This window comes from Argopecten irradians, chromosome 9 (assembly GCF_041381155.1).
Source record: "Argopecten irradians isolate NY chromosome 9, Ai_NY, whole genome shotgun sequence".
NCBI classification, from domain to species: Eukaryota; Metazoa; Mollusca; class Bivalvia; order Pectinida; family Pectinidae; genus Argopecten; species Argopecten irradians.
This window is the reverse complement of record NC_091142.1, coordinates 16,310,681-16,333,828: the sequence shown is the minus strand read 5'-3', so window position 1 is coordinate 16,333,828 and position 23,148 is coordinate 16,310,681. Positions and strand designations below refer to the sequence as shown.

The window sequence follows — 23,148 nt, the reverse complement described above, 5'->3', positions numbered from 1 at the left end:
GGGAAAAATTGGTTATTCAATACTGATGTTTGTATAAATAAGACTAAATAGCGGGGAGAAATGTCCTTCCGCCCTTCAATATCGGTAGGATCATAAGCTGAAATAGTACAGGAGAGATATTAGATACAAGTTATTTAATACTGATGTTTATATAAATGACACTTAAGAGGTGGAGATTTTCTTCCGTCCTTCAATGTCATTAGGATTGGCCTAATCATATTGCAATCAGTTTGGAAACGCCACACGACGGTCACACACCGGAATGATCTGGAAGAGGTCATGTAATTATTCAAGTATCAAATCACAATATTTCTAGTCGTGGTGGACATTTCTGAATGGATTGCTTCGTTTAGTCTTTTAGAACGATACCATAGAGATTTACAACCGTACAATGGATGACAGTTGATAAATCAGGACTGATCGGGCTTGCACCTTCGATTAATATGCATACGACTCGCTGGCATAGAGTCGAATCCACAGGATCGATCAAATTTAATTATCCTCTTTACAGTCCCATCATGAACCACCCAACCATTTTGACAACATTTCGCCTTATGAATGTTATTATTGACAGATCATGCTAACAATCTATCGGAAAAACGACAAAAATAAATTTGTTATATCTACAATCAGGCCTGCTCATCCATGTGCTCATTTCCCTCAAGACATGTTATCGAGACGTGCGGCAGAAATGTTTTCAGCTTATCGACACCAAATTTAACGTTTCTGTCAAAATTACACCCACTTCTCAAGTTATCAAACACACCAACAGATACTTTAACAACAAAGTAGAAAAAAAAATTTGCTCTCGACGTATTTGAAAATACCAGCGTAATGTTTTTGAGGGGAAACCATTGAAAACAATTGAACCTGTGTCGACATTAAGGCCAGGGAGAGAATGAATTGAATCCCGGCAATAGCAAAACGGGTCGATTATCAGCAAGGGAGTTGAAAGGAAGAGTTGATTAAAATAAATTTGATCGGGAATCAATTTCATCCGGTTTCAAACCAATATGGCCTTTTCCTTACATGAAGTCGACAAACCTTTTGGGAATGATTTTCAGGAACTCCTATTTGATACACAATTGCTGTTTCCTTAATCAAATTAAAACAAAGTGTGAGGTTTATATTTAATTAATCTTAAACAGGATGACCAACTTTATTTCGGTGAAAATGCACGTTTTAGTTTTTTTATTATTATTAATTTGAATAATTCGAAATATTTTCAGCTTACACATGCGATACATGGCATACAGGAAAGGTCTTCCTTAAATGACCTTCTCTGTTTTTATGACATTACACCTAATTAACCACTCGACCAACTCATCTTAAATAAGAGATGGAACCAGGAAGAGACGTAACGTAATAAAAACAAGTTACATAAAGACCGAAATAACATGCAACAGGAATCGAGCTTACAGAAGTATACACACTGTTTTCTACAGCCTTGTAAGGAGTAGTATAGCATGGGTTACAATGCCCCAAGGCTTATCAGGTTTTTAATAGCTTTTTTGTACAATAAATCATCATTTGCGATCCAATCGTTTGTGTCGTTTGTCAACAGCATGCCTGTATTGACAACACAAATCTCAGACAAAAGAAGAGCATCTTCGCATTGTTTTTCCTATTACCACAGGTTAAACTGTCTGGCCTCATTGATTTGCATTGCCGGTTAACACAAATACTACGGCGTGCAAATTTGATCGCTGAAGAAGTTTCGAGAACGAATGTATATATATGTAATTTGAAATCAAAGAAAATGGATTAAGATCGTAAAGTAAAGGTCAACTAATATTCACTTTGGGAATATATTGAAGTCTTATATTACCAAAATGTCAACTAACTTACGCACTGGATGGCACTGAACACTTTATGGCGAAGAAAGGCTATCTTTCTGAAAGGCTTTTAAGGAGAATGGCCTTTTTGGCGCCGCATTCAGTGCACCAAAGTCGTACTTATAGTATAGAAATCAAACTGTCGTTAGGGATTACGGACAATCTTACAGGATTTCCATTTTATTTACTTAAGATTTTATATCCATATACCAGATGGGAACCATCGATGTCTGGCCATCTCTAGGGTATCATAAAACAACGCGGACTAACCGAGAATATCACGGAAGAAACGTCATCGGGAAAGCAAAGAGTGATAATAAAGGTCTTTTCTAATGTAATTCGGGTAAGAGCTCTGTTTCGGTTTTTAATTGGTGATGACGTTAAACCAATTACAGCGGTATGGAGAAGATTAATCTGATTTTGTTTCATATCTTCGAACATCATGCTCATTTATTTTATATACTCCATAGCAGTTGGTTAATGTTTATGTAGCGTGCAAACAACTATAACGACTCAAAATAGTCAAATCACCAACCTCTGTTGCTTACAATTCTGATATTGCGTTTCAACTTTGGACTACTTTTTTATTTTACCTTTTCATTTGCATTTATAACAGGTAGTTGTTTATTTAAAGAGAACAGTCGGGCAAGGATGGCCAAAGTCGGTAAAATGGTGTGAATGTATCCAGTACCATTTCTTATGAAATGGAAAAATAAAATCTCTCGTCAAAATCTGTCTGCGTACGAAGAAATTAATTTAAAGTATAGAAATTCTAAAACGTCCTCCCGGCTCACTATGTCCGTGGTTACATTTCCACGAAGCCTCGCTTTCAATGCTTTCAACTTTTCTTTACTTTAATGGTCAGAACTGGGAAACTAAGCAGAACTTGACCGTCGTATTAATATGTGAGAACTTTTGGAAGGCCAATGAACGCATTTAGACTGGTTTTCTTTGCCCGACTATTCATTTTAAAGTATAAACAAATATATTGGCTCTCAATTTGGACATTAAATTTTATTTTTGGCGGAATCACGACATTATGATTAGCTTCTATGTATGGAGACAACAACTGACCATCAAGGTATTGATTAATATAAAGTTAGGGGATAGCAGGTCCCATAAAGCTTGTTTCTTTTCAAAATTAAAAAAAGAAATAACTAGCATGAGTTTGATAAACATGATAATCACATCTATTTAAAGGACGGCTGTATGGGTGAGGTCATTGATTTTGAGTTAAGATGATTATATATTTCGCTATTATAAAAGGACACCAGCTATTTGATCGCAATAGGGAAGCCGATAGGACACAGACTCATTTAACTACATATCAGAATCACAAATGATATTAACGTTAAATGGTTGCTTTTTGGGGTCATTTCAACGTTGGTTTAGAAGTTTTTAACTACAAAGTAACATTATATTTCAAGAACTTTCATATGTTATATTTAAACAATCATTTAAACATATGGCACTCTATTTAATACGAAATCATGTGCCTAAATATAGCAAAACTATGTTCTTCAATTTTTAAAGTTAATCATTGTGTTCATCTAACGTAACTGTCTGAAATATTTTTCATTCGCATTTAGTGGGTAATTATCCATATAATTGCAACTGTCCAGACACTGTTGATTAATAATCTTACAGATATTCCATCGCTAAACAAATAATTATATGTAACACAGGAACTTTGATATCTACAACAAGCGACATTGAAAAGAAACATTTACCCGACAGATATGTACGTAGTCGAAATGACAACGGTATAACAGATAATAGCAGGTCTATAATTATACTAGCTGTTTATCATGTCGAAGAGTTAAATATCAGGTAGGCAAATGGTTCATTCTGTACATTTATATTCATGAAATATAAGGCCACTATCAACAACAAAAACAAAAATCATATATATTATGTATATACTGCCATCACAATGATAGAGTACAATACTGCCAAGTACAATATAGCTTTTTACCTAAAAATCGCGAAATGGAACCGAGTGATAATGTCGCTGGGCATAACAACATGCAGTTAATTCGCCGCCAAAGTATATTTAAGTTCGTTTACTGTATATAAATATTAGACATACCACTTCAACTTACAGAAAAAATGTGTCACTAAATCAATTACATTCAGCCTTCACATAAAAACGGAATATGACGCTATGAAACAGTACGGCTGGACCAGGTTATAATGGGTGACACACATATCATCATATAATTCTGATAAACCAGTCTGAGAGTGACTTCCTTCTGTTCACTCCGTCCGTTTTGGCGGTAAAAATGGAAGAGAATAGATCATAATGCCGTTTTTGTATGGAAGAGGTATATCAAGTACTGTTTCAGGAGTGAGTTACTCGTCAATTACCTGCATTAGCCTTCCTCCTCCAGTCAAGTATAGCGCCTATACATGGTCCGAATGGTAAAGCAGTGAGCAGCAAGAGAGCATAGAGCTCCGTATATGTATACACTGAAAACAGAAAAAAAGACAACTTTCTGTATTATCGAACAATTTGATTTTTGTTTGTAATAAGCAGTTTTCATTGGCTTAACAATTTATCTGATCAGCCCATAAAGGAAAAATGGCGTCACTGTTTGTAATGAATGTCAATTCTGATATAACGGCGTAATGATTTCAATGAGAAAAGAGTTAATTTTTAATTTTGAACATATCATCTGAAGTAATTGAATTATATTGTTACCTGACTCTCTATATACATGTAAATGAAGTAATTTCGCCTATTGACCGGTCAATAGTTTGACTGTTGACCGGGGCGGAACGTTTGCCTGCATTTATTGCTGACATCATCAATAATGGTTAATGTCATAAACACTGGCGCGCCGGATCGACCCAAAAACCGGTATTCTTTCGGCGAAGTTCTATCTCGCCATAAGCTCATTGGCAATGTACATGTAAGAATGCGATTCAGGTAACAAAACAGTTGTTTCATGCCTTTTCAGTCAAGAGTCAAAACTTTTTCCCTTGGTGTTGGGACCAACCCTATAAACTGTTTCCCTCGGCCCCCGACCTCGAAAAACAGTTCATCGGGTTGGTCCCAATACCTCGGGAAAGAGTTCGACTGTTGACTGAAAAGGCATGAAACAACTGTATATTGATTAATTTGAATAAAATGTTTGGGGATATAACACCAAAATCTGAGTGTACTCTCGTCATAATTCGCGGTTTATCTGTTATTTAGAGTATTCTCAGATTTTTGTGTGTTATCTCAATAACATAAAAAATCTTTTCAAATTATTCCTTAATTAGGTAAAGCTGTATGTGCTATATTTTTCATACAGGCCCATTGGAAAGAGCTTTTAATATATCAATCAACACTTAACTAGCAACGGTTAATAATTCCATTATTTACAATATTTTGCAAAATCTGTACTTTGCTTATGTTTACAAAAAGTATTGTACATATTTGTTATTTGTTTTTAATCAAATTGAAGGTGATTCCCTGAGAGACAATAGCATTTCAAAATATAATTTGAAATATAATTATATTATTTATTTCGATATTAAGATATGGAATTATTGTACTTCATTGCAAATAACACTGAAAATGTCACATTGCAAAGAAAGGGAGATAAATCCGACCTCCGTAGTGAAATTCAGCGAACATTTTGAACTTGTTTAAGTTAAGCTAGCAATGAATTATATACCATATATATAGTAAATGGCTGTATATTATGTGAATACGTGTTTTGTTCAGTTAAGTTGCAAAAATAATCTGCTAGATTATTTGAAGAAAAATGTTTTGCCAATTTGAATCGGATACTTAAAATATGAATGTATATCTGAATATCCCTACATTCATTGTATTCACATACATATGTAATATTGTATAAGCATTGTTAGCAGCCTGGGATAATAGATTGAAAACTACATAAAAACATGTTCGCTATGACACATACGTATTACTTCAGATCATGATATTAGATTTACGTGTACTTTATACAATTTAATCAAGCGGATATTAGCCTTAATATTTTCTGTGATGATACTAATTAGATTTTAGCGGTGATACTCCAAGCTTTCACAGACAATTAACAGCCAGACGGCATCAAATGTTGTGAATGAGATGGCACAACTGAATTAATATCTAAACAAACGGCCAACGTCATGGGGATTATGAGATAGACGTTGACATTTGTTCTTGATATCGTCATCGTTTCCAATAACTTCCGTCTTAAATTTCCTTTTTCTTGCGTATTTTCGCTGCTCTATGCAACCCAACCTCCTATAATAAATACTCTCGTTTTAGACCTGGACCCACAGAAGTAGTCTCAAATGATAGGACTGGTTCTAGACAGTGTAATTAATTACAGTTTATAAGTGACAAAGGTGTAATACTGAAATAAACATTTTAGACCAAATGATTTGTCCGTATTGGGTCATGATCACTTACATTATGTAACAAATGTGTCTCGTATATAGCCCTTTTAAATAAATAAATATAATGCCAAACCATTAACCAAAATTTTTCAAATTTTATGGAATTTTACCTAAGCCAATGTCGCAAATACGTTTCATAGTCCCTTGCACGAAAAGTTTCTTGGCCGCCCTGTCTTGTTGTTTGTTGCATAATGGGTAAAACAGCCTACATCAACGAACGTACGTATTCTCTCTCGCAAAGTTACGCAAAATTTTATATCGTGCGAAAATAAAGTGATTTACAATAGTTTATGTGCTTTAAACCCCAGCATAAATGGAAAGGAACGACTGGTTTGCCTATTGTCTAGGTGGGGTATGTTGTTAGGTGCTTTTTGGTGGTATGTTTCAGACAGCTAGCACTATAAAAACGTAGAAATGCGGCACACGCTACATATTACAAATATGCAAGGCTGTCCTTAATGGCTTTAGCTGTAAATAGGATGCTAAGCCGAAATATAACCAACCAAATAGGTTTACGTACTCGGCTGTTAACGTACGGACGCGTTGTGTTTTTATCCTTAAATTGTAAAAGGTTGCCAGGTTTGTTGGTGGAGAAATATGTCGGGACATCTTTACCACTCGGCCACAAAGGCTCCATGCAGAGGCGTATTTTTTGACACTTCAGAACACGGAATCAATGATGATAACGTTATGGATAATGAGCAAATTGAAGAGGACATCTTCTCATTGACGCCTTACTAACACGACGTTGAATTCTTGGATTCGCGCCGCATAAGTAATAGTTGTGACACACACAGGAAATATTTAGCAATTGTCTGGATGTTGTCAGATCAATTGTTGAATCAAATATCAGTTTCCACGTACTTTACTCGCCACAATGTCAAACAGAGGAAATGCGTCGTACGTTTGTCAGTTAGCGGCTTTCAGACCGACTATAAAATGCTTAAGGACATAATAATATCAAACTGGCAAACACACGATAACGTCATCGGAAAAGTGGAAGCAATCCTTAGATAGCAGACAGATGAACTGGCGGTCTCGTGGTATATATACGGTGTTATCGGCAAATAAAAACCAAATATCGGAACCGAAGAGCATTAAACTTGTGAAAATGTCTTAACAGCTTCATTATATGAGGAGCACGTCTTGAAAGTAAATAATGCGTTTTTATTTACACTTGCGGCGATATGATATAGACAGACAGATAATATAACTTAATCTGTAGGAATAAGTTTATGGTCTAAGTATGATTTCATGTAACGTGTTAAGATATAGGAAGAATATACATAAATTCAACAGAGATATGTTATGTTTGGCGTTCATCATGAAAGATGATCCCTTGTGATTGTTAAAATATGAACTTAGACTCTAAATAGCTTTGAATTGTCACAAGTAAAACCGTGCACAGCGAAAACAAGCTGTCTATCCTGAAGATGATGATCATTCATTGTTTGGCAAATGGATTTATTAACATGTGCAGTGCAGTTAAACTATGTTTGACTTAAAACAGTTCGTCATCATGAGAACAATTGTATCAATCACGTTTCATGGCGTCAATGAAAGTGTTACGTAATAATTCCGGCGTCGGTATAATGGAAAACGAATCTTTAGCTAAAGGTAGCTCTATGTTCTTTGTAATAGGAGCTACATATATTAAAATTATGTTCAAATATAAATGTATTCATATCTGCCTTATTCTGTGAATATTTTATTTAACTGCGGTAAAATATCAGATTGTTATATATCTAAGAAAAAGATATTTTGTTAACGTGTCCATAGTGGCTTTAGTGGCATGCGCAGTAAAAAAAAAGTAAGAGTTACATAATCGAAAGAAGACACAATACGAATATACCGCAGCCTCCCTATGCATCAGCACACAATAAACACATTGCATACCGGGGGACGTCGTTCTAAATGATTTTAGCTAACAAAAGCACGTTAAGCCTCGTAAATCAGTAACCAATGAAAACAAAATGTAACGGGGTTTTTTTCGAAGGGGGGGGGGTGTATTTCAGGATACATTTTCCTTAGCGTTTGGTAAAAAATAGACTAGCCACATGGTGTTTTCAGCAACTTCATGTCGGCCATATTGGTTTCATTCAAATTGTGGAGCCCATGCAAAGTTGTTTTCATGTTTTGATTTTTACATTAAAAGTCCACGAAGTACTTGTAAGTACGTTAAAATATGTAATTTGAAATAGCTTTTCAAATGTAACATCTATTCTATTTGTCTTTCACGTATCTTCTGTACATGTTGTGTGTATCATTTTAAAAATGAATAAAAAATAAAATTAAAAAAGTCTACGAATCGAAACTGTCCATATTGTTTTCGATTTTACTTTTTTTTCTTCAAAATGATTCTTAACCATAAACACCTTCAAGTAGATAGATATCTATATTTTGAATTAAGAAAGCATTGCATCACAAAAGGATTTAAGATGACAATGCAACATTCAACTCATTTGTCTGAAAGATATAACAGTGCAAACACAATTAGTTATAATGAGATATACCTAGTATATTGACAATCCGAAATAAAAGGCCGAAATGAATTCAAAGTAAAATAAAAAATCATTTCTATGGAATATATACTCAGCCACTACAAGGCCTTCTTTAGCCCAAAAATCGAAAAACAATTAGTTATTGCCAGTGTAATAATTTGATCCTCATTAGCAAACTCAATACCGGGCTTACAGGCTTTCGGCCAACTTTATGAAAAACGAAAATCCTGTCGCCGGATATTACTGTTATCTGCTAAGACGTATATGTTTTAAATACTCGACATATTACAACGAAGAAAACAAAAAGCATCGCGTATATTTAGAATAACAAGCCAATCAGTGGAACATTTCGGATGTCTGTATTTGTATCCATCCTGGTATGTTCCAAAAATGTTTTTGTGTTGTTATTGTTGCAAATTGTATACTTTTCCTCTGACATCTCTCTTGACCTTTGTCATTAAGGTGAACGTTCTCGTCTGGGAGCAAGTCTGTAATATCTGTCAATAGGCGGGATTTTAGAAATCAGAAGAACGGAGTGAGACGACTCGCTTGCCGTCTGTCACTATACTGTACTATGACATATTTTGTTTATCTAGTGTCTGAGATGCAAAATACTTCATTAAGATTGTGTTATAAAATGTATGGCAACAAATGTATGAAAAACAATCTGGACACATTACAGTCTCCCAAAACATACACACCACCTAACACATTCATTGGTGGGCGTCCATAAATGACACTCACTGTTAATACTTGTACAACGTTAATCATAAAAAGTTTATCAATCACCATCGTATCTCCTATATGGCTGTATTACAGTGTTTGTCGCTGACACCTTCTACAGAAGACATGAAGGATGCTCACTTTGGGAACGGAAGTCTGAAGTCTTCATCATAAGAACGAAAACACAATTTTCATGGAATGCACCAATTTAGTGAATCATAGAAGAGCTGTAGAAAGTATATAAAATCAGTGTCTATGTCTTTAAGTGGTGTTGTTTTGATTGGTTTAACGTCGTATTAATGTCAAGGTCATTTAAAGACGCGTCAGTGTTTTAGATGAAGGAAAGCTGGAGTAATACCACCGACCTTCAATAAAACGTCATACATGTATATCAAAATTCTACATCTTCCTTTGCACACTATATGGTATTAACCACCTTATATTTATTAGCTAGTACTGTTAATAATACAAAGATTGCGTCACGACATATATATTACTGTACATTGGACTCAGATCATTACAGTTGATGATATTTTATGATTTTCACAACATATCTTGAGAAACATATTTAAAAGACTGTGACAAAGAATTCGACAATCCTCATACGCCGCAGGTGATTAATTACAAATGCAATATCTATTTGAGATTCATTAATGTCCTCGATTGAAGTCAATACTTCTGTATACCAGATAATAATAGAGATAATAAATTTCTTGTTGAGGAAATGAAATATCTCGCTGGTAATGACTATATGTTCGCTCGGGGGAGTGTCGTTTATCAATTACGGATACATAAATACAGCGTTTGATGTGCCATCATCTAGAGTCACGTTCGTATATTCTTTCATCTTACAAAACGTCTTATTTGATTTTCGTGACTTTGAATACAGTGTAGGATTGATCTGAACGAATAACAGTGACAAATAACAGTAAATAATCTCTAAACAACACAAGATTTCCAGTATCACGCACTCAAATTAAAAATCATAGAATACAAAGCTTCATTGTCTTACAATGATATTTTGGGGTTGCTATGAAGATATGTTTAATGTAGCTTAGGAAGGGAGAGATAATGAAAGAGCAATTACTTCGTATTAATGTACGATAAAAGGATATGGGCGTCTGCTCACGGAGGCGATCGTATACCACAGTCACAATTATCATCTTTGAAGATGCTCCACCGCCGACAGAGCATAAATCATAATTTGATATAATGTTTAGTGCTGCATGATTAACAAATATGTATTATTTATTTTGCTTTTGGTGGCATGCATAATCTATACTTCATTCCTTATAGTGCATAGTGCAATGGATTTTTTTTCGGGATGCAAATAATTACTTTTTATATTTTTATCTTGATTATTATTATAAAGAGCTTTAACTTTACAAAAGTGGTAAAGATTTAAAAGTGGGTACCTTTAACTGTAACTGAAGAAAAAACACTTTTTCGTCTGAGGTGTAGCATCTTTATCGAAATATCACCGTTACATTGATTGGACCAAACCTCTAAAAATTAGATTTCTAAATATAATACATATAAATTTACACCATCAAATAATCATTTTTGTTTAATATTAAATTGAAACAATAGCTTCACCTAAGATTATAATAACGGCACTATTTTCTAAATTATTAACAATAAATTAATAAGATGTTCCCGCAGTTCTTTTTTTCTAAATTTTCTAAATTATAAACAATTAATTAATAAGATGTCCCCGCAGTTCTTCTGCTACACGATGACAAAACCAAAACCACGCAATTAAATATTCACATCACAACAAACAGAAATTTTGTCCCATCTTTAGGTGTTAAAGCGATGTACATGTAGGACTAAATCTGCTGACAGGTAATCAGTAATCTGATTGAGTATGTTACCTTTATATTTCCAGGTATATGAAAACGTTATTTATAGAATTTGATCATTACGTGGATTATAAGGTTTCCGTGTTTTCGCTTGTTAACGCAACGGTCACGTTTCCCTAACAAAATGAACTGTTTAGATATTAGAACAACCAACAAATTATCCCAAATGAATAATTGATATTGACTTTTAACAATAATTTGCGTAAACCACGTGGTTACCAAAAAGTATTTATCAAGCCAAATATTTGTGATGTTCTTTAATATCGCAATCATCAGTGTAACAAATATGCATTAATTTATGCTTTTTCATTAGATGAGTTTCAGCTTGATATATATGGCCAAATAAAATGACCATTTACGGTGTTTGGAAGACAATTTTCGTTTTCGTGTGTGTACTATGTTTTGAAATGCGAACATTTAATAGGTGATGTTAAGTGCATATTTGATATTAAAAATATAATGAAAAAAAATAACATTTGAAAAAAAATTTTTGTCCCAGTTTGCTTTCCTTGTCGTTTCCCGACCTGAAAGTTAGCTGGCAGCATTACTGCCTAAAGGCGTTTTGTGCCCAAACAAAGGGATCTCAATATCCTGATTAGGCTGGCCTTCATCCTCTTGAAAATCTTGAATAACATATTTGACTTGATAATCTTTGTATCTACGACATTTGTTTAAATAAGGGGAGATCATCATTCGAAATAAGGATACTCAGAGAGAAACTTGTCAATACCTAGGGTCTGGTGACCAGTTACGTAATGCAAAGAAAAACTTGGTTTTCAAAGTACACATTCATTTGAAAAATACACGGAGGTGCCAGGATAGAGCGGCATTGGCGTTGAGGTGTTCAATTATAAAAAGACGAGACATGAGATAGATGACATCTAGCGTTGTTTTAAGCATGGAACTGCAAAAACATCTCTATTTGTCCATTAGGCTGGAGATGGTTACGAGAAATTCAACGCCATCTTAGCATCACTAAAACTATTAATTGGAGAAGCCGCGTTATCTCGCAATAAATACGCATTCCCATTAACATTGGGTCGTATTGCGGACAGAATAAGGAATCTTTATTACATGTAAAATGTTATTAAGGGTTTTTCTCTTCGGCATCAGTGTTTCATCACAAAATTAATGTCAGTTCTGTCCGCGTACACAAAATTGTTAACTCCAAGACGGTATATATTGTACATACATCTAGATAGCAAGTTGTAGTAGTTGTAACCTTTCAGTACGTTTCTATATTATTTTATTAACGGTGCACATGGATATTCCTTAATAGGTTTTCATTCGTAGATGTCGATTTTCGAAGAAGTTTATTAAGGAGTTCAGTATGGACTGATAAAAATCAAATGCAATCAAAGAATGATTTCAATGGAAAGAATAATGGAAAATAGAGGGAAAAAAACACATTGTTTCAAAAATCTAATCGCAGAATGGATGTCTGAAGTGTCAGGTTATTTAAAAGGTTCTAATGTAATTATTGCAGTTCATAAACGAATTGCCACCTGACGGTATTCACTGCACGAGAGGCGGTGGTTCAATTTCACTTTTAAGATGATTGGATCCAATTGATCTTGGCTCAATTGAAATATTCTTCAGGGAGTTTAACGATGTTAAATGCTATATGGCTTCAGCGGACGACTACAATATGATCTATTTTAGATGCATACTAGTTAACACGGAATGAAATCCAATGTGGCTGATGACATTAAGTTTTAATTTAAAGTCATCCATTTAACGTTGTTAATTTCATCACCAAATTCCCAATGTCGTTCAAAGTATTTTGAACACATTGAGACTGACAATAAAACGTGACTGGAATAAGGTATGTTATTGTTAACAACAAGATTTATCGCTTTAAGGAAGTTTCATTCGCGTGATGGACTGTAGTCAGTGTTCATGCTGCTAATAATGAAGGCATACGTATAACTTGTAAAATTGTGTAATGTGCACTTAAATCTGGCAAGTGCAGTGAAAAATTAACTAATAGAAAACCCGACTAGCTTGATCTACAGATAATCACTGCTAGAGGATAATAGATCGTTTTAAGACAGAATAAAACAAACTTAGGTAGAATTAGAAAATAAAGAGTTCATGAAATAAAATCTGTCCTCATTTATTCTTTTTAACAATTAACGTAAATGACAACGTGCAAAGGAAATTCCGTCGATTAACATTTTAAACATCCATTATCCTAAATCATTGCACTCGTCGCTCGGAAGTCGCATGTACTTTATTACCGATCACGGAAGCGAAGAAGTGTTACCAATAGGGAATGGAGGGATCGAGACAGAACTAGTATCATGATGGTAAGCTTCGCGTGTTTATTTCAAACATCATCTGATGTGATTATCATCGCCAATAAACGGGAAAATTACATGCATTGGAAAAGCGGAACGTATGATATAGAAACCCATATTTTATGGCATACTTTCAATTCTGCATATTAAAAAGAAATTCCATTTTTCCTTTCTAAAGTGAATGTGCTTCGGGCAAACTTTGAAATCAGGAAGTAAAATTTGTATACATGCTTCCCGTAGTAAAAATTGCAGCAGTGTTAACATTAGGTTTGCGTAGTCTCATTATCTCATAGCACTGTTACTTTTTATAATGGATTTTATATGCCCCGGCGTACGTCTGTAATTAGATTTATTTTTGTAACGTGCCGGTGTAATTTTCCATGATACAAATAAGTTATTCTAATCAATAAGTCTATCAGCTAAACTTCGTTAATAACCTGTATACATTTTGTGCAAACCTGAGGTAATTACAACACATCGACACGGCGTTTCGGTATATTTTCGGAATAAGAGATAGTTAGTTCGCTATTGTTATATAAGGTATTTCAAGGACGGTTTTCGTACTGTGACAGGAACATGACTACAGGGTAATGCCATAATTATTATGGTGTATGGGATAACTTTGTTGATTACCTTTTGTAAAGTGTAAATGTGCTGAAATATACTATAGTCATTAAAGGACAGTTGATCCCCCTGTATAATAGGTTGCTTGGTGTCTTCGGCGGCATGCTTCAGTGATATAGCACTATAAAAAGGGCAAAAGTTCCACTATACAAGAAGACACAACATGAATATACCGCAGTCTCCTGAAACACGCACCTCGCACAACATACACGCAACACATCGCATACATGGGAGGCCGTCCTTACATGACCATAGCTGTTAATAGGACGTTAATTAATCAAACAAACAAACAAACAAATGTTCATAACAGGAAAAACAAAATCTGCTCCTGCTTAGCGTTCATTTAAAAGGAAGTAGGACAACTTGTTTGCAAGTTGTCAGTATAATGTGACCGCATGGATTGTACTGTTAGACGCAATGCTCCAGCGAGATAAAAAATAAAGAGGGCAAAAACTCCAATGTTACAAGGGGGCACAACATGAATATGCTTTAGCATCCCAAAACATACAAATATCAATACACAATATATATCATACATTGGAGACCGTCCTTAAATGATACTGACTGTTAATCTGCCATTTAGCCTCAAACCAAACCAATTAACACCCTGTGACCACACTGCAATGGTCATTTTTTATGCTTCAATACTCATTGCCTCAGCTGCAATATGCTGAAACACAGATATTGACAAGAGACTTTATACGGAATTGAATCCTAGCCTAATATTATTGACTTTCTCAGGCGATAAAATATTCATGTAGAATTTCTTAAGATAGTGTTAGCTCTGCAGTTGGGTAAATGTCACTGACCACGATAAGAAAGTAAAGAAAATTACATATTGTTGTGTATATAGGCTACAAAATGCATGCGCGATTTTCATCAAGTCTTGTCTTTGTTCCAAAAGTCGTGTGCGTCCAGAGATAGGTTGTTAGTTGGAATGGCAAGTGTTGAATGATTTTGGTCTGGTTATTATATTTACGTCCTCTCGCATAGTGGAACTCTTGTCCTGTTTATAGTGCTATATCACTGAAGCATGCCGTCGAAGACACCAAGCAACATATCCCATCCGGTCACATTATACAATGGGCGAACCAGTCGTATGCTGAGCGCTAAGCAGGAGCAGAAACTACTTTTATAGACTTTGGTGTGTCTCGACCAGGGGACAAATGAGTGAACGCTCAACTCAAGGCCAAAAGTGAGGCGGTGCCAAGGGCGGCATTAGGAAAGATAAGATCCTAAATTTAGTCGCTTTTTACGATCAATGAAATTGGGGCAGCAGGTCCAATTTTAACGCCCTACCTGCAGGACGAAAGTAGTTTATCATCTGCAATCAACAACATTAGGATATTACTAAGCTCTGTGTATTAATTATGATGGTACACATGTTGTCTTTTTTTTAAATATATACCGAAAAAAAAACATTGTGTGAGATAACGTGTATCTAAAGAAATAACAGGATGATAAGTGTATCCGATAGTCATTGCTCGCTTTGGCCATGTAGATTCCATCTGGAGATTTTTTAAACACCCTTGTTTTCGCCGCATGTAAAACGTATGTATTAGGTATCTCATTAACTGCGATTTCTTAATCCATAAAGTTCTATTCCCGTAAAAATTTAAAGTCAATGAAAAAGAATATCAAGGACATAGAGCACAAACAAAGGAGGAGTATCACTTTTGGCTATTTTACGGCAACTGAGTGATATGCAAACTATTTTGCATGAAGATACCTTAGGGTCAGCTGCTTATTGTATCCAATTCAGGATACCCATTTTTTCATTTGCTCATGGTACTTTCAAGAGGTCAAATATCAAAGGGTGAAAACATTTCCATTATTTAAGTCCTAATTAAATGTTAGAATAGAGATAATATTTTTAGAAGTTTCGCATTTAATATTGGTTTTTCGAAGTTCAGTTCAGAAAACTGATGGAAAACTCAAAAAGTAGATAACATTGACCTAATTAAGTAATTGTTTTGTTTAAGCAGTAAAAACTATAGTATTTTGGGTGAAAACAAGGATATTACAACGATTTCATAGCTTGAAACTGATGTTTAGTACTGCATGTCAATCTTGACATGATTTGTGATGATTACATCCTAGGTTCGTATTGGCTAGGTCACGTGCATAGATGAGATCATATTCAATGAATGGTATCATCTATCCACTTTGATGATAATAATAGTTACAGTAACACTAGGTTGTTAGTTGGTTATCCTTTTTTAGTCTAATAAAAGACTTAATAAGAAATAGAACGATTTGGTATGTGAGTGAAATGCGTTTTGGGGTCTCGTATCACTTTCATCAAGAATGCTACTTGCATTTCCGTAGCACAATGCTGGTCTTCGTTCTGTGGATTATCTTTATAGCATACAATAATTTGATCTAATTTAAAATCAACTTTCACGGAGCTTCATTTCTGTATATTGTATAAACAAGACGGCTTCGTTAGTCTTGTGGAGGAACTGCTGGAGCATATATAGAAATTTATAACGAATAAGTCACTTGTCAAATACAATTTGAAATCCAAATCAAACACCCGCCTTGCCATTTCCAATCACATTTTTATTTTGCAGAATGCAACATCTCTTTCTCAGAAAATGTGTAGTTATTGTACAACATTTGATTTTATTCGAAATCCGTCATGAGTTATTTCGGGTTTTTTTTTGTGTTGCAAGACAGTTACACATAACAAAGCCTAACAAATCACATACGATATTACATTTATTGATAATTGGCGCATGTGTTAGAAATACACGACACATGAAATGTTTTCTCCATTGTTATTTCTCGATGCTAGGTGCATGTAATAAAAGTATTACGAATATCTTTAATTGTAAAAAAAATATGTTTTGTTATGATATGCACCCTTTGAAAAACATCAGCACGTTAAATATTATCATCAAATTACAAGTCATTGTCATAAAGGTGTTCGATGACGTCAGACATCCATTGCATGGTTCACATTCTGATGTTTAAACTTTCACGATATGCTTTTTAGAAAGAGAAGGAAGGTACGTCCCGGCTCTTCTCTGAAACTACGTCGATGAATGGATCAGGGGTTCCAATTATTGCCTAGAAGGATGCTTGAGCCAGACAGAGAGGGATATATGCACATTTAGACGAACCGAAATGAGTATGAACACGGTGGCTCACGAGATAAGCCAGTTCTATTACTCGAGAGTGAGACAAGGTAGATATGGGAAGGAGTTTATCACCGACGATAGTCGATATTTATAACGATACCTATATAAATCATGAAATTATTGTTATGATATTACAATGTTCTCTACTTGACGACGAAAAACGAATACCTGATACGCAACTTTATGTGATAACATCCAATTCACACGTTTGTGTAGGGAGCTTTTGACGTCTATAATGATGTATGTGGTATTTTAGACATAATCCCATTAATAGTAGCTTAATGGCCATATTCCTGGTCACGTGACTGGCATCATTTATTATTTTGTATTTTACCGAGGGTAAGTATCGCTCCAGTTAGCTACATACTGTATAGTTTATCATTAAGACAGATCATCATTATTTGTATGAAGAAGTAAATTGAACTCAAAACATCGTTTAAAAGCATCCCACGCAATAAATAAAAAGAATGTTTATATTTTTTTTCTATTTCATTTGCTTTTTTTAATTTGGGGGATGTTGAGTTTGTGTGTTTTATTATCTTATTGTCATATATTTGTTAGATTGGATTTTCCATGCATGTGTAATTTTTGCTATCATAGACCAAAGTAAAGATCATTTGTATCGCTATGCATGGTACACAATAGAAGGCCTGTGTTTTGCTAGTGTTTTTGTCAGTATGTTATGAATACCACCATCGATATCCCTCCTGATTACCTACCATATGACAGCAGTGTTTCCATCGTACAAAGGCGAGAACATAACTGCCAATTATAAGGACTTCGGTCTAGACCATCACTCGAGGGTCGGCTTCATTATCCTTCTGTATCGCTCTTATATAGACGTGCTTATTATTAGCAACGTTGACTTTCCAGCGACCTCAGTAACATTTTATCACTTACGAAACATACTCTCCCAAAACAGGTTAACAACCATAAACATAGGAATCTCTAGAGCTAGTGCATGCAATGACTCTCACGAAAAAAAATCTCAGAGCTCGCTCTGGCGTCTCTTCATATTGACATAAACAACACTAACCGTTTTCTTTGGCAACTCCATATTTCATCAACATCAGCCGAACGTTGCCGTCGTATGTGAATGACCGGAGATTATAGATGGCGAACCAGATGACAGACCAGATATAAACACTTGAGCAGGCCACGATTCTAAACGTGGCAAAATTACTACTCGACTTGCTAGGACCTGCAAATAAAAAATGTGGCATTAGGCTAAGTTGTTTGATTATTTGTTTAGTTTTGATTCCTATTAACAGCCAGGGTCATGGGATTCGAACTCGCGACCCAGAGGTGGAGGGTTGAGGTAATATATCGGGACATCTTCAGCATTCGGCCACCGCAGCCCTTAAAATTGTTTATCCAAAGATGTCTTCATTATAGAAAACTGGTACATGATTATTTAAGTATTACCAGGTTTAAAAGAAACGGGAAGCTGCTTGAGTATACAGATAGAAAACACCGACCAATGGTCAGTACCTGGCAAGTGCTCACATTGGATCTGAACTCGCTCCCAGAGGTGCTATTAGATGCATTGTTTTAAACAAGGAAGTTGTATATAAAAAGCACTATGATGTAATTAGATGTAGCATTTTCCTACCCAAAAATAGATCCTTAAAACTAATGGGTTTTTTCCAGGTTTTGGGTGATGTTCCATTCCATTAAAGGAACAAAGAGAATTATTGCAAAGAACAATTATGTTTATATATACTTTATATGCATGTAAAAACAAAACAACGTACTACTAATTTCTTATCAAAGTCATTGACATAGGTCGATAATTTCATAAAGCATATATATTGAAGTTGATATTAAGAAAAAGGATACATGAATATCATAAATTGGTAACTTGTTCTCGTTATTAGATACACCACTGTTAACCTTAATTTCATAAAGCATCTATATTAAAGTTAATATTAAGAAAAATGGTACATGAATATCATAAATTGGTAACTTGTTCTCGTTATAAGATACACCACTGTTAACCTTTATGCTCTTTTTATTAAAAAAACCCCACCGATATGAGGACTCGAATGACGTTTACGATTAATAACCGTACATTCCTTCACTTATCCAAGAATGTGATATTTTACCCGAGGGCAATATTGTGGTAGTAAAATAGGATTGCGATATTCCGTCTTTGCATATTACTTTTACCTCCGTTGTCGGTAACTATGCGTTGTGACGTCATTTTTTTTATTTCAAAAACGTTACGCAGCCGAACACATGGCGTTACAAACAATACCCACTCACAAGGGTAGATAATTATATACTGTCCAAGTACAAAAAAAACTATCATACCTTGTCCATTCGATCTCTTTGACCCCGAAGATTCTTTCCAGGCTTCCCCATGCTTTCCATATCCCGCCGGGAGTGGCCAAGGGATCCGTGACTTGGGGAGGAAAGCGATTGTTGACACAAGAATAGGAACAACACCGATAGTCAGAAACATAAAGCTGGTCTGTGTTTCCATATGACTGGAATGTGTTTCCTGAAAAATACACACAAAAATTTATTGTTTAGCTTACTATTGACAGATTAATGTCACTCAAAGTACAATGATAGGATGGAAAAAACATACATACAAACACTAACTCTTCAACCACGAAAATGGATTTAACGAAATTGATGATAATCCAATGTTTCAGCATTTTCGGTAATACATGTAGCAATTTTGTAGCGTTTTCGTTCAGAAGCTGGAGAATGGTTGCACCAATTACTTTTTTCTTCGTTAGAAAATTAATTCTGCGCTACAATCGATTGTGCTGTAGATGGACACATGGCACTGACAGACGACAAATCGACACAATCTTTATGCCATATAATGGATTAAAAATATATATTTAATCATAGTATACTTTATTTAAAATGCTAGTGACACTCTTAAACAAATAGAAGATATCTGTATCGCAAACTATAACATTTTTTTCCATATGTAGTCAATATGTCGACGGGAATCGAGCTGACCTACCCAACAAAGGTTTGGTATCGCATACAATTCATCAATGTGTTTGATAGGTGAGTGATGATAATGGTTAGATGAACAAATACAGTAAAACACGTTTATAACGAACAAATATCCAACGAATTCATGGTTATAACGTAGTAATTATAAAAGATGTCTGTAATAAGTGTATAACGAACTATGCTTATAACGAAGTGATTCCATTGACCCCAAGATATTCGTTATAACTGTGCTTTTCTGTATAGCTACCGTTTGTATTTCAGAATACAGAACATAGCCATGATGCATCCCTGTCGTTTTAAAAAACCAAGGTCATTATCCCCAAGAACGTGATTATCGCTCAGCTGACGCCGAATGTAACCTTCCTGAAAAAAAAATTCACCACAAAGCCACGTCTTTTTATAATTTTTTTTTTCTTCGTAGAGTTGCAATTTTACAAACCTTCGCTGAAAGAAAAACTTGTTTGATAACTAAAGACATGAGTGCATGTATTGTAATGCTAATAATGTTGGGATTGTTTTTTCAACTGGTCCATGAACATATCGTTTCAATCATACAATATAAGCACGGATTTTATAAACATTGTAACATGAAGGAACATGTATTATTCAGCCGAGCCTCTCTGGAAACGTCTTAATTTGAACCTCATTAGTCGTTGCGTAATTGAACGTAAACCGAAACTGATTGCTTGCCGTTTGCATGTATTTCCTCATATTCCCATTAACAGAATACAGGGTCACATTCCAGGTGGGTTTTATAATCATATTTTCTAATTTGCGGTATATAATGAATGGTAATGAGTTGGCATAATCTGATTGCTAAGGTTAAAGGTGTCAAGTAGTCCCATTATAGCAATAAATGAGAATTATCATATATCCAGAATATAAGCAATATGAACGAAATATACTGTACGTAAAACGAGCACATCGGTTGGTCATCATGCAGAGTTGCAACATTGGAAATGAGTAAAGTGTGCAGCGGCGAATTGATTTTGATTACTGAATTGCAACATGTTTACTAGTATAGAGATATGATTGACTGGTTGATTGACACGTCCTATTAACAGCCATGATCACTTGCGGGCAGCGTATCATGTAGTGTGTATGAATGAGTGTATGATTTGGGAGTCTGTGGTATACTCTTATTTTCTCTTTGCAAATGCGCAATATCTCGCCCTTTATAAAGATGTTGAATTCAAATGTCATTATTATGAAATCTTTGCTCACCGAGAGTGTAACAAAATTGCCGTTTCATATCTTCATATTTCATATTTCACAAGCTTTTCTCCCAGAAGTGACACCAAGCGTGATGTTCGTATTGTCTCCACTACCTTAATACTCAGCTTAACCAATCAGATAATTAAATAACGATAAAATACAGGCATAGGCAATGATTTTATCATGGTTGCCCTGTTGAAGTGCAAGTGACAGAAAAAGAAAATTAAAAAAAAAAATTAAAAATTTGGCAGATAGGCACGTTATGAGAGACCCGCATTCGCGTTGTAGTACTGCACCTCTGCAACAGAGATGCGGGACGGATCTTTATTGTCCATAATATACATCTTTGACAGCAGGTTGATTGTTTTGTTAGTATTTAATGTCCCATTGACAGCTAGACATTTAAGATGGACTTTCCTTTATGCAAAACATAGTGTGTGTAAATGTCATTGCTTTGGGAAACTCGTATTTTTCCTTTTATTATTGTGCTTTAGTAAAACCTTCTTTTCACTTATTAATCGATTACTTAATACGTATTTGGCTGAATGTGTGCTGACACTGTGATGCAATATTATATCGCTTTTTTAACAAGTGTATAGTTTTGTTCACGTAAGAAATAACTCAATCTTGTAAGAGGATAAAGATCACAAGCGAGGTGAGGAAAAGCTTATCAACCAAGTATTGCCTTGAATCCCCTTTACCTCAGTGGTACATGCAAAACATGTATGTTATTTATGCAAAGTTAAAATTTAAATTCAAAGTAATGTGTGATAAAGTTTGATTAATGTTATTTGAATCGATCTCATCTTGGGTAAGGACATTTTTTTTTAAACCAAATAATTTTTTCGAACCTAAACTTATCCTTACACAGAACGCATTTACTGCTTATATTGAAGAGATTTTTTTGCGACGTGCGATTGACTAGCTATGTACTCAACTATTCCCGTTTGTATATTCAAACATAACGACAAAACGGCAAAATTGAGTACTTTGATTTACATCGTTAAAGTGAAGATTTCATACAACATTAGTATCATACAAGATCCTATGTAGACACTGAGAGGACATAGTTCGGGCTCAGTAGAATCAACTCAGTGCTGGGTGGTGGAAATGGATAAATAATTTATTATACATCTGGAGACGTTCAAAGCAGTTCGGGTCATTGGCGTAGGCAGATTCATTTTTAGTCTTCAAATTTACAAAAATATAAAAAGGACAATGATACATTTGCATATACAATGATGAAATGTATTACGCACTAGTGGAGGTGTAATTTTAAAGACATGGTATATGTATTGCTTGTTTATCGATACTTTTATACAATATTTTGGAGCAAAAAAAAACTACAATATGTAAAGGCCAATACTTTTAGTCGCATAATAGGTCCACTGAATGTCATCCTCGATATTCCAAAGGTTACTATCACTAACATTATATCCACCCCTGGACTATCCCATAGTAAAACTGGAGGCAGTTCGGGAGAGAAAAAACTGACCAATAACAGGCCTGTATAGACTGCCTTTGAAGATTACTGAGAGAGCAAATCCTGACTTCAACGCAACACAGTT

General features: G+C 34.8%; 1 protein-coding gene across 1 annotated transcript in view; it reads right to left on the bottom strand.

Annotated features, from left to right (window-relative positions):
- The window catches only part of LOC138331622 (equilibrative nucleobase transporter 1-like), a 75,662-nt gene that overhangs the window by 16,400 nt on the left and 36,114 nt on the right, over positions 1-23,148 (bottom strand). The window contains exons 4-6 of the mRNA XM_069279340.1: positions 19,700-19,889; positions 18,423-18,587; positions 4,203-4,304 (exon numbers count right to left, since the gene is read on the bottom strand). Coding sequence (XP_069135441.1) covers positions 4,203-4,304; positions 18,423-18,587; positions 19,700-19,889 — 457 coding nt within the window. The remainder of the gene's footprint in view (positions 1-4,202; positions 4,305-18,422; positions 18,588-19,699; positions 19,890-23,148) is intronic.